General features: G+C 32.9%; 1 protein-coding gene and 1 long non-coding RNA gene across 2 annotated transcripts; one reads left to right on the forward strand and one right to left on the reverse strand.

Moving 5' to 3' along the window:
- The first annotated feature begins 863 nt into the window (after positions 1–863).
- Positions 864–3,731, forward strand: LOC134235481 (uncharacterized). Its single transcript, XR_009985414.1, has 3 exons — positions 864–1,136; positions 2,070–2,191; positions 3,531–3,731. It is a non-coding gene; the product is annotated as an uncharacterized LOC134235481 (long non-coding RNA).
- Positions 3,732–4,200: 469 nt separating this feature from the next.
- On the reverse strand, positions 4,201–4,981 carry LOC134235472 (collectin-12-like). Its single transcript, XM_062717604.1, has 2 exons — positions 4,843–4,981; positions 4,201–4,430 (listed from the first exon to the last, which is right to left on the reverse strand). Exons 1-2 carry the CDS (start codon positions 4,979–4,981, stop codon positions 4,201–4,203), a joined length of 369 nt encoding a protein of 122 aa, XP_062573588.1.
- Between the last annotated feature and the right edge of the window lie 11,161 nt (positions 4,982–16,142).

The following is a 16,142-nucleotide window of genomic DNA, read 5'->3' on the forward strand; positions in this document are numbered from 1 at the left end:
AAGCTCAAAAAATATATTATACATCAGGCAAGCCCTCAGCGAGTAGTTCTCTGTCGCGGGTTTGATAAAAGAGCTATCCAACTCACATCCAGTGGATAAGTGTATATTATAAATTGGTGAGTTCATGGCCCCGTTGTAGGGTGGGGCCAAAAAGGGTGTCCAATATACACAATGAAATATATGGGGATTATATATTCTTAAAACCATGACCCCTGGGACTTTGGATGGGGTCCCAATTAGGAATCGAAGAATTACATTGTAATATATAGGGAACATCGATTAAAAATATCTTCTTCTAAAGAACCAGGACAGCTAAAAGCTGTGTGAATGCTTCCTTCAAATGAACTATCATACCATTATTACATAGATCCGTTTTTCTGAGGAGGAATCACCGTTTTCTACGAGTGTATCCAAGGTTAATTTTACTATTTACTAGATTTCCTATATACATATGATTACTCTGCTAATTCCAGGCGAACCCCCCCCCCCCCCTCCCAATTCCAGATTAGGTCAGGAGTCAAGGAGGACTACTATGCATCCTAATCTCGTGTACCTGTCTTTGTGTCTGACGCCAAGGACACAATATCTGTATGTAAATCTCGTACAGCTGTCTTTGTGTCTGACGCCAAGATAACTTATTTGTATGTAAATCTCGTGCAGCTGGGTACATCCCACTAATTATTTTTAGAATCGGTAGGAGAAGAAAGTAGTGCAGAAAAAATTACAAGTTCCTTAATTTGCAGACTTGCATAAAAAAAATTGGGCAGATGTACTGAACTGAGCCTCACACTTGTTAATTAGCAGTATCTTTCCTACCAAAAAAACTTGGCAAATGTAATTTATCAAGAAGATCAGCCGAATTATTTTGTGTATTATAACGCCAGTGAGAACTCTGAAATTTCCCTACTTTCACTTTCATTTTTAGAGGTTCCCGCAGACAGACGCATTTTGCCGGAAAACGAATCTGACATGCCACCTCGAGATTTTAACCAAGGAAAGACAAGTCGATGTGCTTTGATTTGAGGGGTCACTCACTTCTGAACGAAAATTAGGGACATCGCTATGAGAAGAAACGTTAACATTGTCGCCTATGGGAAAACAATTAGTGGACTGTACCCATATTGGGAAGCCTATAAGTAAGTGATAGATGTCATAGACCTTGAATTTATTTCAAAGTTGGTGTTTTCTATTATTTTCAATTGTTAAAATTTATGGAAAAAACAATTCTTTTATTGTTGTTATACATTTTTAAACAAATTGATTCATAAATAAAGTGTCTAGCCCCCCCCCCCCCCCCCCCCCCCCCTCCCGGAACAGTCAACATGCTCATACGTGTATCACCCATCGTTTACACATGTATCGTGTTGATTAAATGTATCGATTTATATCATTTATTTATTCAGAACCATAAATATATAATTTGATGAAGAAACAATTATGTAGAAGTACATGATCCACGGTGGTTTATTTTCAATACACAAAAATTCACAAATGAGGTCGGGATCGGTATTCAATCAGGGTCAAGGTCGAAGTGAAAGTAGACTTAGCAGAAAGTTATCAAAACTGGTCAGTGCAGTGTTTAGCAGTTTATGGGTGATGGGCATTTGTATTTTACACAGGCGGTAAGAGGTATACCTTAGTACAGTATTTGTAAATAGCAATTTAATGTTTTTGGAACATGATGATTGACAGGTCACATACAGGACATACATCATTTCAGATCAGTTGCGCGGTCAAGCTGGGTACAGTGTCTGGGAGTTAAACGATGTGTGTGAACATGTACATTAACTAATTTTTCTCATATTTTTTAGCAATTGCATTACATGTATTTGTTGAATGTACAATTATTGTCAGTAAAACATGCTTTTTACCTATTCTGCTGAATTAACTTAATTACCAATGTTAACAGTGTGATATCAAGTGGAAGCAAGTTCATCATTTTTAATTAATTTCAAGTTAGGGGCATAAAAGGAATATGGTAAAATTGTATGTGTTGAATGTCTGTGTGTCTGTCTGTCTGTCTGCAAATGTGATATTGTGCCATTTATTGTATTGAATTTTTTTTTTAGGTTCATGGTGATTGGTACAGGAAAACCATGAGGTTCATGCAGATGGTGTTTAAAACTATTGGCCAGCAAATGCGAATACATCTTGAAACATCACCAGCAAAATGTGACAGTCGGCAAAATGTGTAAGTTAAAATTTCTTTTAAAAAAATTTCATTGAAGTGGAGGTGGGGTGGGGAGGGGGGGGTGTACATATTGAATAGGTGATAAGAATATGGAAGTATTTATCTATAACTAATCTGTACATGCACTGCTTTATACATTTTGCAGCTCATATAGATTTTCTTTTCTTATTTAAGAATTTCAAATTAATTAGATCTACATCTTTGTTTGTAAATTATGTATTATTAAGATTACACGGATATAAGAATTGACATTTCATAAATGTTTGACTGTCAAAATTATGCCCTTTGTCAAAAATTCAAAATTTTGTCTCATTTTCCTACAAATTACAAAATGGTTACCATGGAAACAAAACAGCTTTACTAGATTATTTATTAAATCTGCAAAACCACATATTTTTATTTTTTATAGTTATAATGAATATATTATCACTGATTTTGTCTTAAATGAAAAGTACGGGAAAAGTGATGATACACATGTATTGAGCTATCCATTATTATGATGTCATTGTGACGTCACTAGATGACTAAATTTGCATTGGCATAAAAATTGCTTTGAAACAAATGATTCTATATAGGAGTATAAAGGCTTATAACTTTTTTATTCATGGACCATATTTCATGAATGATATGTCAATGGACAGGAAATAATCAGTACTTTCTTATTTTACTACATTCGGGGTATTTGTTAACTTAATTTTTTGGTCATTTCTGGAGAAACTATGACTTATAGGGTGAAAAATGGTCATATTTTGTGCGGAAATACATAATTTTTTTAAAATAAGTGAAATTGACCCAATTAAGTGCTTGATTATGATTTGACTATATGTATTTAAAGTTATGAAGGTGAATAAGAATGGTATAAATGTGTTAATAAGCTAAAATTTGACTTAAAACTTGGGTGCAGTTTTGGCTAGATTGGAGCATTTTTTAAGGATATTACACATGGAATTATAAATGCTGTAAAATCTGAATTAATGGTTGAATTTTCATGAAACTTGGCATGATGTCTCTACTTATGCTCTAGATTGACAAACAGTGTGAAATATTGTAAAATCAAAAAAATGCTTTCTCATATTGGGTACATCCCACTAATTATTTTTAGAATCGGTAGGAGAAGAAAGTAGTGCAGAAAAAATTACAAGTTCCTTAATTTGCAGACTTGCATAAAAAAAATTGGGCAGATGTACTGAACTGAGCCTCACACTTGTTAATTAGCAGTATCTTTCCTACCAAAAAAACTTGGCAAATGTAATTTATCAAGAAGATCAGCCGAATTATTTTGTGTATTATAACGCCAGTGAGAACTCTGAAATTTCCCTACTTTCACTTTCATTTTTAGAGGTTCCCGCAGACAGACGCATTTTGCCGGAAAACGAATCTGACATGCCACCTCGAGATTTTAACCAAGGAAAGACAAGTCGATGTGCTTTGATTTGAGGGGTCACTCACTTCTGAACGAAAATTAGGGACATCGCTATGAGAAGAAACGTTAACATTGTCGCCTATGGGAAAACAATTAGTGGACTGTACCCAGCTGTGTTTTTTTTTTCACGTCAGAGGGCCGGACCTATTCAAATGGATATGGATGCCTCGTTTTACTTGAATGTTTAGAATATATTTTTAAAAATCTAAATAATATTTTATTTTTCAATGAAATTGTATTATAAAGAATCACTGTCTAATTAGTAGAGTTTGTCAGGTACACCAGTAATAGTTAGAAACATGGAATATTTTAGGCATAATGGGATTCGTCTGTTATGAAAATTATACCACATTTCCGTCATCCTTTAATGTTCTGGTACATGTATAATATACTAGCTATGCTTTTTCAATAAATATACTTATTTTCGAAATTAAAAAAAAAAACGAAATGTTTTGGCGAACTCTCCAAATTTTTATCTGAATATATCATTTATATATAATTAAATGAAGAATAACGTAACAGTCGAATACGCATTGTGGATCGATCTGGTTTTAAATGTTTTACTCGAGTTCTCTAGAACAGACTTTTACTCTTTTTCACAAATGAATGTATTTGGGTCTTCACAGAGAACATCATCCCAGTGACCATTCCGGCAAACTTTGGCACAGTCTGCACTGTTAATATTGTCAGGTTGATTTTCGTACCAGCTTGTAAACGTGAAGATGGTACGATGATTCCACTTAAAAACACCTTCCTCGTCCATATCAGTAGCTCCTACCCAATGCTCACAGCAATCCCACCAGTTTGGACAGTCAACTGAAATAAACTTTAGACAGTCAGCTGTAATAAACTTTGGACAGTCAACTGTAATAAACTTTGGACAGTCAACTGTAATAAACTTTGGACAGTCAATTGAAATAAAATTTGGACAGTCAACTGTAATAAACTTAGGACAATCAGCTGTAATAAACTTTGGACAGTCAACTGTAATAAACTTTGGACAATCAACCAAAATGATAGAGAGGTTTAGCAAACTCACTTGTACGTGTACGTGTACTTGTAAATTACAAGTTAGAATTACACGTACACGTCTTGTTTAACAAAGTATAACCTGTGCTTGTACTTGTCGAATACGCATTGTGGATCGATCTGGTTTTAAATGTTTTACTCGAGTTCTCTAGAACAGACTTTTACTCTTTTTCACAAATGAATGTATTTGGGTCTTCACAGAGAACATCATCCCAGTGACCATTCCGGCAAACTTTGGCACAGTCTGCACTGTTAATATTGTCAGGTTGATTTTCGTACCAGCTTGTAAACGTGAAGATGGTACGATGATTCCACTTAAAAACACCTTCCTCGTCCATATCAGTAGCTCCTACCCAATGCTCACAGCAATCCCACCAGTTTGGACAGTCAACTGAAATAAACTTTAGACAGTCAGCTGTAATAAACTTTGGACAGTCAACTGTAATAAACTTTGGACAGTCAACTGTAATAAACTTTGGACAGTCAATTGAAATAAAATTTGGACAGTCAACTGTAATAAACTTAAGACAATCAGCTGTAATAAACTTTGGACAGTCAACTGTAATAAACTTTGGACAATCAACCAAAATGATAGAGAGGTTTAGCAAACTCACTTGTACGTGTACGTGTACTTGTAAATTACAAGTTAGAATTACACGTACACGTCTTGTTTAACAAAGTATAACCTGTGCTTGTACTTGTAAGTTTTTAAATGCAAAAGTGGTTTACATTAGAAAAAGTCATCCGAAAACGCAATGATTTAAATACGTATTTTACCGTTTTACATAAATACACGCATGTACTTATGAGAAAAAAGATTGTACAGATTTCTTATGTTTTTAATCGGTCAAAGCCTGTTTCGAAAATCTTGATGTTGTGATTTTAACTCCATATAAATTAATGATTTTCAATTACTGACGCTCAGTTCTTTCGCAGTTATGATAAGGCTGTCCGAAGGCTTCAAATGTCTTGAAAATATACATTTTATTCAGAGCTAAATTTTAATTTTAATATGTAATTCTTGATTGAAATTGCAGACAACTTGAGATAAAAGTTAAATAAGGTTTTATTTTAAAGCATTTATGTGATGTCACATGACTGTGTTGATCACGTGACGGAGATTTATGATATTCCTAATTGTTCCTCAAAAATCCTTTTGGCACAAGTGCAACACAAAAATATTGTGCAAAGTTTGTAACATAGATCAATTCATCGTGGCCTCCAGTACATAGAAAGTGCTGGGGCTGATTTAATTTTTCCTCCTTTAGAAAATATTATACGAGAAATCAAACTTACCAACATAAGAAGGGGTATTTTCCACTCTTTATCGCGATTTATACAAAAATGGATCAACTACATACAATCCCCCAGCAATATCCCTTTAGAGGACATACTTCTCTTTTAGATTCATGCTGAATATCTTCAATTTATCCCTGTCTTTCACATGTGCCAGCCCAATATAAACACGATTCATGAATTCTAACTCTGTTTACGGACATGTATATTGCTATTGTTTGAATATGTGTATATCGGACAAGCAAAAGGAATCAGGATATATAAATTTCATATTTTTCAACATCATAACAGCACACTCGAGCTGAAAAACAATCCTACCACTTGAATTAAACAAGTCCCCAAAATAAATTTACATGCCATGTAAAAATTATGACACTTTCCCTGACATGTCAGCTCAAGTATGCAGTGACTTGACGTCATATTCTATTATGACGTCATATCTAGGTAGTTCAGAGAAGTTACTACAAATTGAACAGTCTGATATTTTAGGGGCAGCCTTATCCTACATATAGCTGCGTTTTTAACAGTATTTGCATTAAATATTCAGGTTTTAGAAAAACGCAAGTTTTTTTGAAAAATAAACAGCAGTTAAAGAATTATAAGCAACAAGTTTTGACTAACATTTACTTGGCAATCTACACGTAATCTGCGTAAGAGGATACGTGTGGAAATTCGTCATAAGTAAAAGTGATGACGTAATGCACAGATTTCTGGTGCTACACGTACACGTACCCGTACATGTTTGTTTGCTAAACCTCTCTTATATCTGGACAGTCAACTAAAATAATATCTATATTGTAATAAATTTTGGACAGTCAGCTGTAATATACTTGGACAGCCAACTGTAATAAACTTTGGATAGTCCACTGTAATTAACTTTGGACAGTCAACTGTAAAAAAAATATGGACAGTCAAATAAAATAAACCACAACGATCAATTCATTCAAGTTTTCTTTCTATAGCAATGGTGTTTTCATAACCCTTCATAATCTCTCAAAACCTACATATTTTTATGTAAGTGGTTAATTCATCTATTGGTTTTACTATAAATGGTATTTACTTTACTTAGTTTTCATTTCTTACACGCTGTGGACAATGATATTCTAAATAATTCTTCTTTCTCGTGATTTCTTTACTAGATGGAGAAAAAAAAATAAAATTTGTAGGGAAGGTTTTACAAAGCTGAATTATCTCTGTATAATACTTGCTCATGTATATTTTAAGTTATTTTTTATTTTAAGTTAAGGTCCCCAAAGTCAAAGATATGTTCTAAAGGAAAATTTAAACCAAAGGAAGACTACGAACATATACGATGATACTACAGGGGTTTCATCAGACTTGCTTGATGCTAGCAAAAACAAGAGGAAATAAATCCGTCTGCATGGACACCAGTTACTCTCCTCAGAAGCCATGGCAGTTCTTACATGATGCAATGAGACCTGCGCTTTCCAGGTAATAATAAGATTTTTAAAAAAAACCTATGTGCATGTATATGGTGAATCTACATCAGAGGCATCTACACTTACTTAAAAGTCTGTAGAAATTGAAAGGAGAGATATGTGAAAAGTAAGAGCATAAACGTAAAACTGTTGTTACATTTATCATGAAATCCTCCCAAGCCAGATATGAATAAAATTCTTTCCTAGAAGTTTGGGAAGTTTATTTATTAGAGACGTTTAGCAAACCAACGTGTACGAGTACGTGTACGTGTAGCACCAAAAATCTGTGCATTACGTCATCACTTTTGCTAATGACGAATTTCTACACGCATGTTCTTACGCAAATTACCTGTACATTGCCAAGTACACGTAAGTCAAAACTTGTAGCTTATAATTCGTTAACTGCTGTTTATTTTTCAAAAAGTGTGCGTTTTTCGGAAACCTGAATATTTAATGCAAATACTGATATAGGAACTGAACGTCAGTAATTGAAAAATATTAATTTATAGGGAGTTAAAATTACAACATCTAGATTTCGAAACAGACTTTGACCGATTAAAAAATATAAAAACTCTGTACAATCTTTTTCTCATAAGTACATGCATATATTTATGTAGAACGGTGATATACGTATTAAAATCATTGCTTTTGCGGATGATTTTTAAATGTAAACCACTTTTACATTTAAAAACTTACAAGTACAAGGTTATACTTTGCTAAACAAGAAAAAAAATATTAACGTGTACGTGTAATTCTAACTTGTAGTTTACACGTACATGTACACGTACAAGTGAGCTAGCTAAACCTCTCTATTCTCTTTAAAATGACCAATTTACCATCATTCCAAGGTGAAAGACAGGTCTCTATTATCCATGTATTTTCTTCTTGTGTTTCTATCTCTACAAGGTGGACTCCTTTTTGTTCACACTCTACCTGTCATATATTTGCGTCAAAATTAACTTACAATTAACTTACATTGTGAAAAAGATATATATACATGTACATTTCTATATCGAATCTTTTACATCAGAGTAAAGTTAGAGACCATACTTTTTAATTACATCGTAATTCTTTGCTTTGATGATAACATCGAAGAGTTGATTCCATGAGAACACAATTCGTAATAATTTATTATAGGTGTAATTATGTATTCTTACTACTACATACACAGCAATAGATACTAAGGGATCAGCCTAGACAATTTGCATTTAAGTAGAGATGCAAAGCTTCGTTTTTTGACATTGACATTTTAGCTTGGTTTTGCTTTGTTTTACCTTTGCGTCGTACCAGTTTGTCTTAGTTTTGTTCAGGAAATAACAATGTCCATTAAAAGGAACCCAGCCGACAGAGCAACCTGGAAAAGACAATAATATATTTTTCGTATCAAAACATCCCATATTATTAGTTACACAGACAGTTAGTGGCTAATACGGAGTCATACAGCCTTACAGGGTGAGAAATGGAAATCCGAATTCGACGAGGCGAAGTCTGTGTGAATCCGTATACATCAGGCTTGGGGTCAATAACTATGAAATGTAATTAATAATTTTCAAATACATTGATAATTTTGTCAATTTCTTGCAATTACAATTACATTGATTTTTTTCAAATGTAATTAATTACTTTCAATTACTTTGACAAATGTAATTAAATAAATTTCAGTTACTTGAGTTTTATTTAGAAAAAAAGAAAGATTTTTTTTGTAAAAATAAGATTTTTTTCTATAGTGAATTTTTATTCGGTGTTTTTGTTCTTGGATATGACAAGGTTTCACACCTGGACCAATTTAGACTTTTACCTATAATGATTTGGGCAGTGTGACACACTGTATAAACAAATTAAATTAAACACTATGAGACATTTAATTATGTACAAACACAAGCCCATGCTACACCAGCATGGCGTATGACAAGAAGTTTGTTACTTTCTTGAATCCATATTTTTGAATAAAATAAATTAATATTTCTCACAAATCTATTCAGTATTTTCCATCCTAAAATGTATAGAATACATGCACATGAAAATCTTAAAGGGGATTTAGTTAGTCTTTAATTTCTGTAAAAACAAAATAACTATCTAATCCATCTATTGTTACTTTCAAGTGGGAATCGGGTAGAATTGAGATTTTCAAAAAGTGGGAATAGGTAGTATATATCCACCAGTGTAAAAACTGTGTATCAGTATATAACTTTTTTATAAACTTTTATTTTGAAAAAAAAGTAATTGAAATGTAATTGAAAAGTAATTGAAAATACATGACCTTTTTTGGAATGTATTTGAATACATTCAATTACTTGTAATTTAAAGCTCACTCAAATACAAATTACTTCCAATTACTTTGGAAAATGTAATTAATTACACTCAATTACAATTACTTTATTCAATTACCCCATCCCTGGTATACATGTATTTAGTCCCAAATATGTCTGACTATTATAGAATTATTTACTCTTCCTAAACCTTTTTCAATTAAAAATAAAAAATATCATCCTAGTGCTAGCTCAGAACCATGTCCACACAGACACGCCCCGTTTTACGACGGACTCCAGCCAACTGGCTCCAAGTGGGTATCCCGGTCTGGTTAAGGTTGTCAGCAACACACACATGGCTACATTATAATTGGATTACATCAGAATCCTTTAGCTAGATGCTGTCATGAGACAGTAGTACCCGCACTAAGGTGTATGCCTCTAAATGCACACTCCTTCAAATCGGGCTTTACCAAGGAAAAAGTCAATGTAATTCAATAATTTACATAATACAATTGAGCATAATATGCTCAGGTGACTATGTGACCCATTGGCCTCGATCTTGTAGGTATTTCATATTCTTAATTCATTACCAGTCTGAAATTAGATAACAGAATTTAATTAATTACCGTAATTTAAATTAGGTTTGATAAAGGGGGGGGGGGGGTTATAAATTTTTGGCCCATAATTTGAATTTTTAAAATCTAATTTCTCATATAGATCAATAGCAATTACTTTTATTCAAATTAATGTAAAGCGCGTTTTGGATGAATTTTTCAAAATGTCCATACTTTTTTTTATTTTTGATTAGACAGAAACTCCATGAAAATTGCCATATACCCATTCAATTTAGTCAACACCCACCCCTCTCCCATCAACACACACACACCCTCACACACACAAACACACCCCATTTGCCTGTTTTTGGAAATAGGCCTATATGGCAAAGTAAAGATAAAACATCTTTTGTAAATGATAATCTTAAATTTGTTCTTGTACTATACATGTATCAGAACACCTGCATCACATTGGGCTTGCGTCACGTACCAAACTTAAGTACTAGTTTTACTATTATCATTTTTAGATTGCACTGCACGTGCAGTGTGGTTACACATCATTACATGTATGTCAGTAGGAATTGTTTCATTTTGTGTTTTAATTGGATTATATTTCATGAAGTTTACAGGACCTATGACAGTCGGTAAGTACAAGTTTAGGTATAGATTTGGATAAAATAGTCTAAATGGTTAGGTTAAAGTTTAAAGGATCAAAGGTCATCCGATGTTACAATAGACGAATTTCACATTCTGAAGAGTTATCCCCCGTTATCGACCTTACATTCAGTTACAAGATCCAGAATTTTTTTTTTCTGGGAGGGAGGTGGGATTTCAAGACCAAAATTTCCTAAGACGCAAAAATTAAACAAAAGAAGTTATGGTTGGGTTTGTTTTCCAGGGTGGAGGGCATCCAAAGTAATTTTTATTCGTTTCAGTATATATTATAGTCCTGCAAATTCTGAGGGGGGAGGGATCTCTTAATCCACTCCCTGTCCCTGTAATGACAAATGATCATGTGACTCCTAAATAGTAGAATGTTTTCCAATGACTATACATAATTTTGTTTCTTGTGCTATTATGTCATGTAAATTTAATGGTATACAGGTTATGAACTCCTGGAGGTCGTCCCCACTCTCCTAATGAACTGTAAATGTTCACAATATGACTGTATTAAATTAAATAAAAGTGCATCAATGATAGGATTGCTTAACATTTTATTCATGAATTCGTGTCAACCTATCATTCAAAGAGATGGACCACATTAAACTATTTGTATATATAAACATTTTTTAAAATGTAAAAACAGGTAGTAGTTTGCATACATGAACAAACGGGGGTCTGGGAAGGGGTGAGGGGAAGGATCGAGTTAATACCTCTTTACATCTTAATGGTTGAAAACTCCTAAATTAAATGTTGACTTCAAATCTGACTTGTCCTCATTATTTTTCAAGTGATGGTGTCTCCTTATGAGTGAAAAATTCCTGAGAGTGATGTTTAACAACAAACAAACAAATGACATAAAAACACAATATTGATTTGCGTTAAGAAATATGCAGGGGATTTTTCCATCATAAATATTCTTCTCAAGAACAGCAAGGGCAGTATTGTTCTCCGTTTTGGGAAAGGGAGGGGACATTAAATCTCATTTGTCTGTCAGTCTGTCCATCTCATTGACAGTATGTGAATCTGTCACAATAAATTTAACCTTGGTCATAACTTTTGAATAATAAGAGATAGAGCTTTCATATTTAACATGTACATTACCACAAAACTTTCTAAATATACTAAGATTTTCTAACCCAAGTGAGACCTTGACCTTAAAGTTTTACCTACTTTCCAAAAAATAACATTTTAAATTGATCATTTTGAAAGAGAAAAGATTGGGCATTCAATTTATACATGTATAATGCACGTGAAAAGACTTTTCTAAATATATCATGACATTTGACTCTGTGATCTTGACCTAGAGGTTTAACCTACCTTTCAAAAATATTATATTATATATACTACTTTTGATTGAAAAGAGATAGGACTTTCATATTTGACATGTACATTACCTGCAACAAAATGTTTCTGAGCATGCTATGATTGTTTCCCCTTTGACCTAATTTTCAAAAATTGACATATGATAGGGGTGCATATTTGACACACAATCTGCCATAAATTACGGCATCCCATTCACTAAAACACAGAAAGCAGAGGACCACAATTCTTTGAATTTGCTTGTATAATCTTGATATGGAAACAACCTCATGTAATGTAGATTCAAGTTTTTTATGCCACGCCATGATTAGGAATACACGTATAGTTTTTGTCACGTCCGTCCTCCACCCCTCCGTCTGTCTTTCCTTCGGGCTCAAAGAAACTTTCTAGATATTTTTATCAAAGTTCATATGTTGATGCATACTGATGTAAACTATCCAACTGCAGCAATATTTTTTTACCTTGACTTTTCCTTTGCCCTTCACTTAACTTTTCTTTAAATTACTGTTTAGCTTTATTTTAAAGAAACCATTCAAGTTGTGTAATGAAACTTCACATGATGATACATATTGATGTAAGCTTTACAATGCTTCACTCTTTTTTTACCTTGACCTTTCCTGTGACCTTGAACACACTTTTCTAAAATTGATGTCTAGATCTGTTTTGAATAAACAATTCAAGATATATTTATCAAACTTCATATGCTGATACATACTGCTGAGAGCTATAAATACATCAATTTATTTTGACCTAGAATTTTCCTTTGACCTTTACCTCACTTTTTTAGAATTTGTGTTTATCTAAGTTTTAAATAAACCGTTAATTATATTATTATCAGACTTCATATGCTAATAGTAAATTCATACTGATGTAAGCTTTCCAACTGCAACAACATTTTGACCCAACCTTTCCTTTGACCTCTCTTTTCTTAAAAAAGTGTTAAGCTCAGTTTCATTACATCATTCGAGATATTTTTATCAAACATAATATGCTGATATGTATTAGTGAGAGCTATTCATCTGCATCAAAAACTTCACCTTGCACATTACTGTGACCTTGACCTCCCTCTCTTTAATTTGTATTTTGCTTCGTTTTAAAGATATAATTTAAGCCATTTTTATGTTTAGCATGTACTTATACATAATTTGGTGAGAATTTATAATCTATATCCAATTTTTTAAAGCTTTTTCTTTCAATTCAAAGAAACTGCTCAAGATATTTTCATCAAATTTTTTACACTAACAAAAATTTTCACGAAGCATTAGTAATATACATCCAGCGGGACATTCATGTCCTACAGACATATTTCTAGTTTTTCAAATCATGATTTCAAAGACTAGGGTCAGGCCACAATTAGAGATCAAAGATTTATTTACATGTAGGAATAAAAGGAAACAAATCTTCAAAATTCTTCTTTTCAAGAACAACAAGAGCATGATTAATGTGGAAGCATTCTCAAGAGGTGGGGATTTAAGTTTGTACAAATCATGACCCCCTGGGTTAGGGAGGGGCAATTTTTTCCTGCCCCTTTTTGCCATCCACATGAAAATGCAAATTTTGAAACCATTTTGCACATACACAAAACAAATCAATCATTTTCCAAATGATCATGGTTTAAAGCTAATGCATGAAATATTAGGGAAGTTCTTGAAAGCAGGGTAATTAAACATCAAATATTAAAAAAAAAAAACAAATTTCTACCCCCATTTGACCCCCCCGGGGGGGGGGGGGGCAAAATGAAAATTCCGAATCATCTACATGACACCACCAACCATCTCTTAAAAGATGATTAGGCTATTGAGTCAAGTGTGAGAGGAATTCAGGGAAGACGGGGTTTTATGCATAAAAAATGTCATTTTTCGACTCCCATTTGACCCCCCGGGGCACAATCAACATTCCGAAACCTTACTGCACATCTTCATGACACCACCAACTATCTCCCAAAAGATGATTAAGCTACTGTAAAATGTAAGAGGAGTTTAGGGAAGATGGGGCTTTTTGCATAAAAAAACATCATTTGATCCCCCGGGGCAAAATCAAATATCCGAAACCTTACTGCACATCTACATGACACCACCAACCATCTCCCAAAAGATAATTAGACTATTGTGTAAAACGTAAGAGGAGTCCAGGGAAGACGGGACTTTTTGCATTAAAAACGTCATTTTTCGACCCCCATTTGACCCCCCGGGACAAAATCAAATATCCGTAACCTTACTGCACATCTACATGACATCACCAACCATCTCCCAAAAGATGATTAAGCTATTGTGTAAAATGTAGAAGGAGTTCAGGGAAGAAAAGTTTGATAGACGTACAAACGGACATGAGTAACAGCAATATAACCCAACTTTCTTTAGAAAGTGCGAGTATGATAAAATAACATTTTTAAGTCACAGGCTACGTATACATAAAAAAGCACTAGTCAACATTGACTTCAGTTTCACTACTGGCACACCATACAAGCAGTACTGGTAATTCTAACCAAACACTGTCAAATTTATAGGCAACGTTATGAATATTCACAATTTCTTAACAAAAGTGGTTTTAACAATTAAACCCACAACACCGACTTTATAAGCGGCAAAACAAAATAGCCTACGTGCGTTCATAACTTAGTACATTGCACAAAAATAGAACAATACACGCATGGGTAACTCTACCCTGCAAAACCTGTATACGTAAATAGTAACAAAAACATTACTTAACTCAAATTCTTAAATAATTCTATGTTTTAAATGTATTACTCAAAAACTTACATATGAAAAAAAAACAAGCTTACACCTTTCTCTCATGAATATTTTGAGATTTAATACTTTCAATGGTTTGATTTCCGATCTTAACAATAAAGAAATGAAACTTTGAACCTCAAAGAATAAACAATATTTTTATCAGGTATTTATCCAAAAAATATTATTTTCTATTCATAAAATTGATTTACGATTGCACGAAGCCATCGATTTTTTTAAGATTAAATTTACCAACAAAATCCGATTCGATAATAAGAATCGATCGGAATAAATTATTTTTTAAAAAAATATATACACTTTTTCAACCCCGTTCAAATATTTGTATATTAATGGGAGGTCTCCACGTATGCCGTCCATGGATTAGACTTTTAATTTCTGGGTCATTTTGTTAGAGTATCTAAAACATTTACCAAATAATAACTAGTCCATGTATCTTTGAACCTCTGTATTAGGTAAAAACAGTTTTTGAGCTGCTCCCTCTTCGCCAGTTCTTTTGCGTATGAATCGTGAAAAACAGTTTGCACTATATTTTTGACGTCAGGTACGGTATTATGACGTAGCAATGGAGATATTCATGCTCATCCATGGTAGATCTTGAGAAAATGAATAAATTCTAATTCATAAGGAATATTAAAGACAAATAAATGAAAATGTTAACATTAATTTTACACAAAACGAAAAAGAAATGTTTATACCTGTGATTTTTATTGTTTTATTTCTGACACCTTTTTTTATGAAAATTCAAATCTGAATGGCTTATTTTTTTTCTGCCAGAATTAAATAAAGTGTATGGAACAATTAACGAGCAAAGTAATTTTCATAAGTATTGAAGCTTATGAAAATAAATGATTTAATTTTTCCGACTTGTATAAATGCCAACAATTAGTTTCATTGACTTTCCAATTTAATTATATAAATATCTATTGCTTATATATTTACGTAACAGAAAAACCTTTTACTAATTTTAAGTGTTTGTTATCTAATTGTTTACATGTAAATCATGCGAAAGAATATCTTAAATTATGTTGAAAAATTAAAGAATTTCGTAATACATTTAATCATGTTTAATGAAACATGGATATTTGCAGTGCAATGATTGAAAATAGTGCAATTATTATCAGCTTTTTTATAATAAGTGAAGCATAACATTGATACATGTACCTAACTAACAAAAATTACGATTATAACCTTGCGTGCTTTCTTTTCTTTTTAAACAATGTGTATG

This window comes from Saccostrea cucullata, unplaced genomic scaffold (genome assembly GCF_032062105.1).
Source record: "Saccostrea cucullata isolate Sc308-1 unplaced genomic scaffold, CSIRO_AGI_Scuc_v1 ctg13681, whole genome shotgun sequence".
In the NCBI taxonomy this organism is placed as follows: Eukaryota; Metazoa; Mollusca; class Bivalvia; order Ostreida; family Ostreidae; genus Saccostrea; species Saccostrea cuccullata.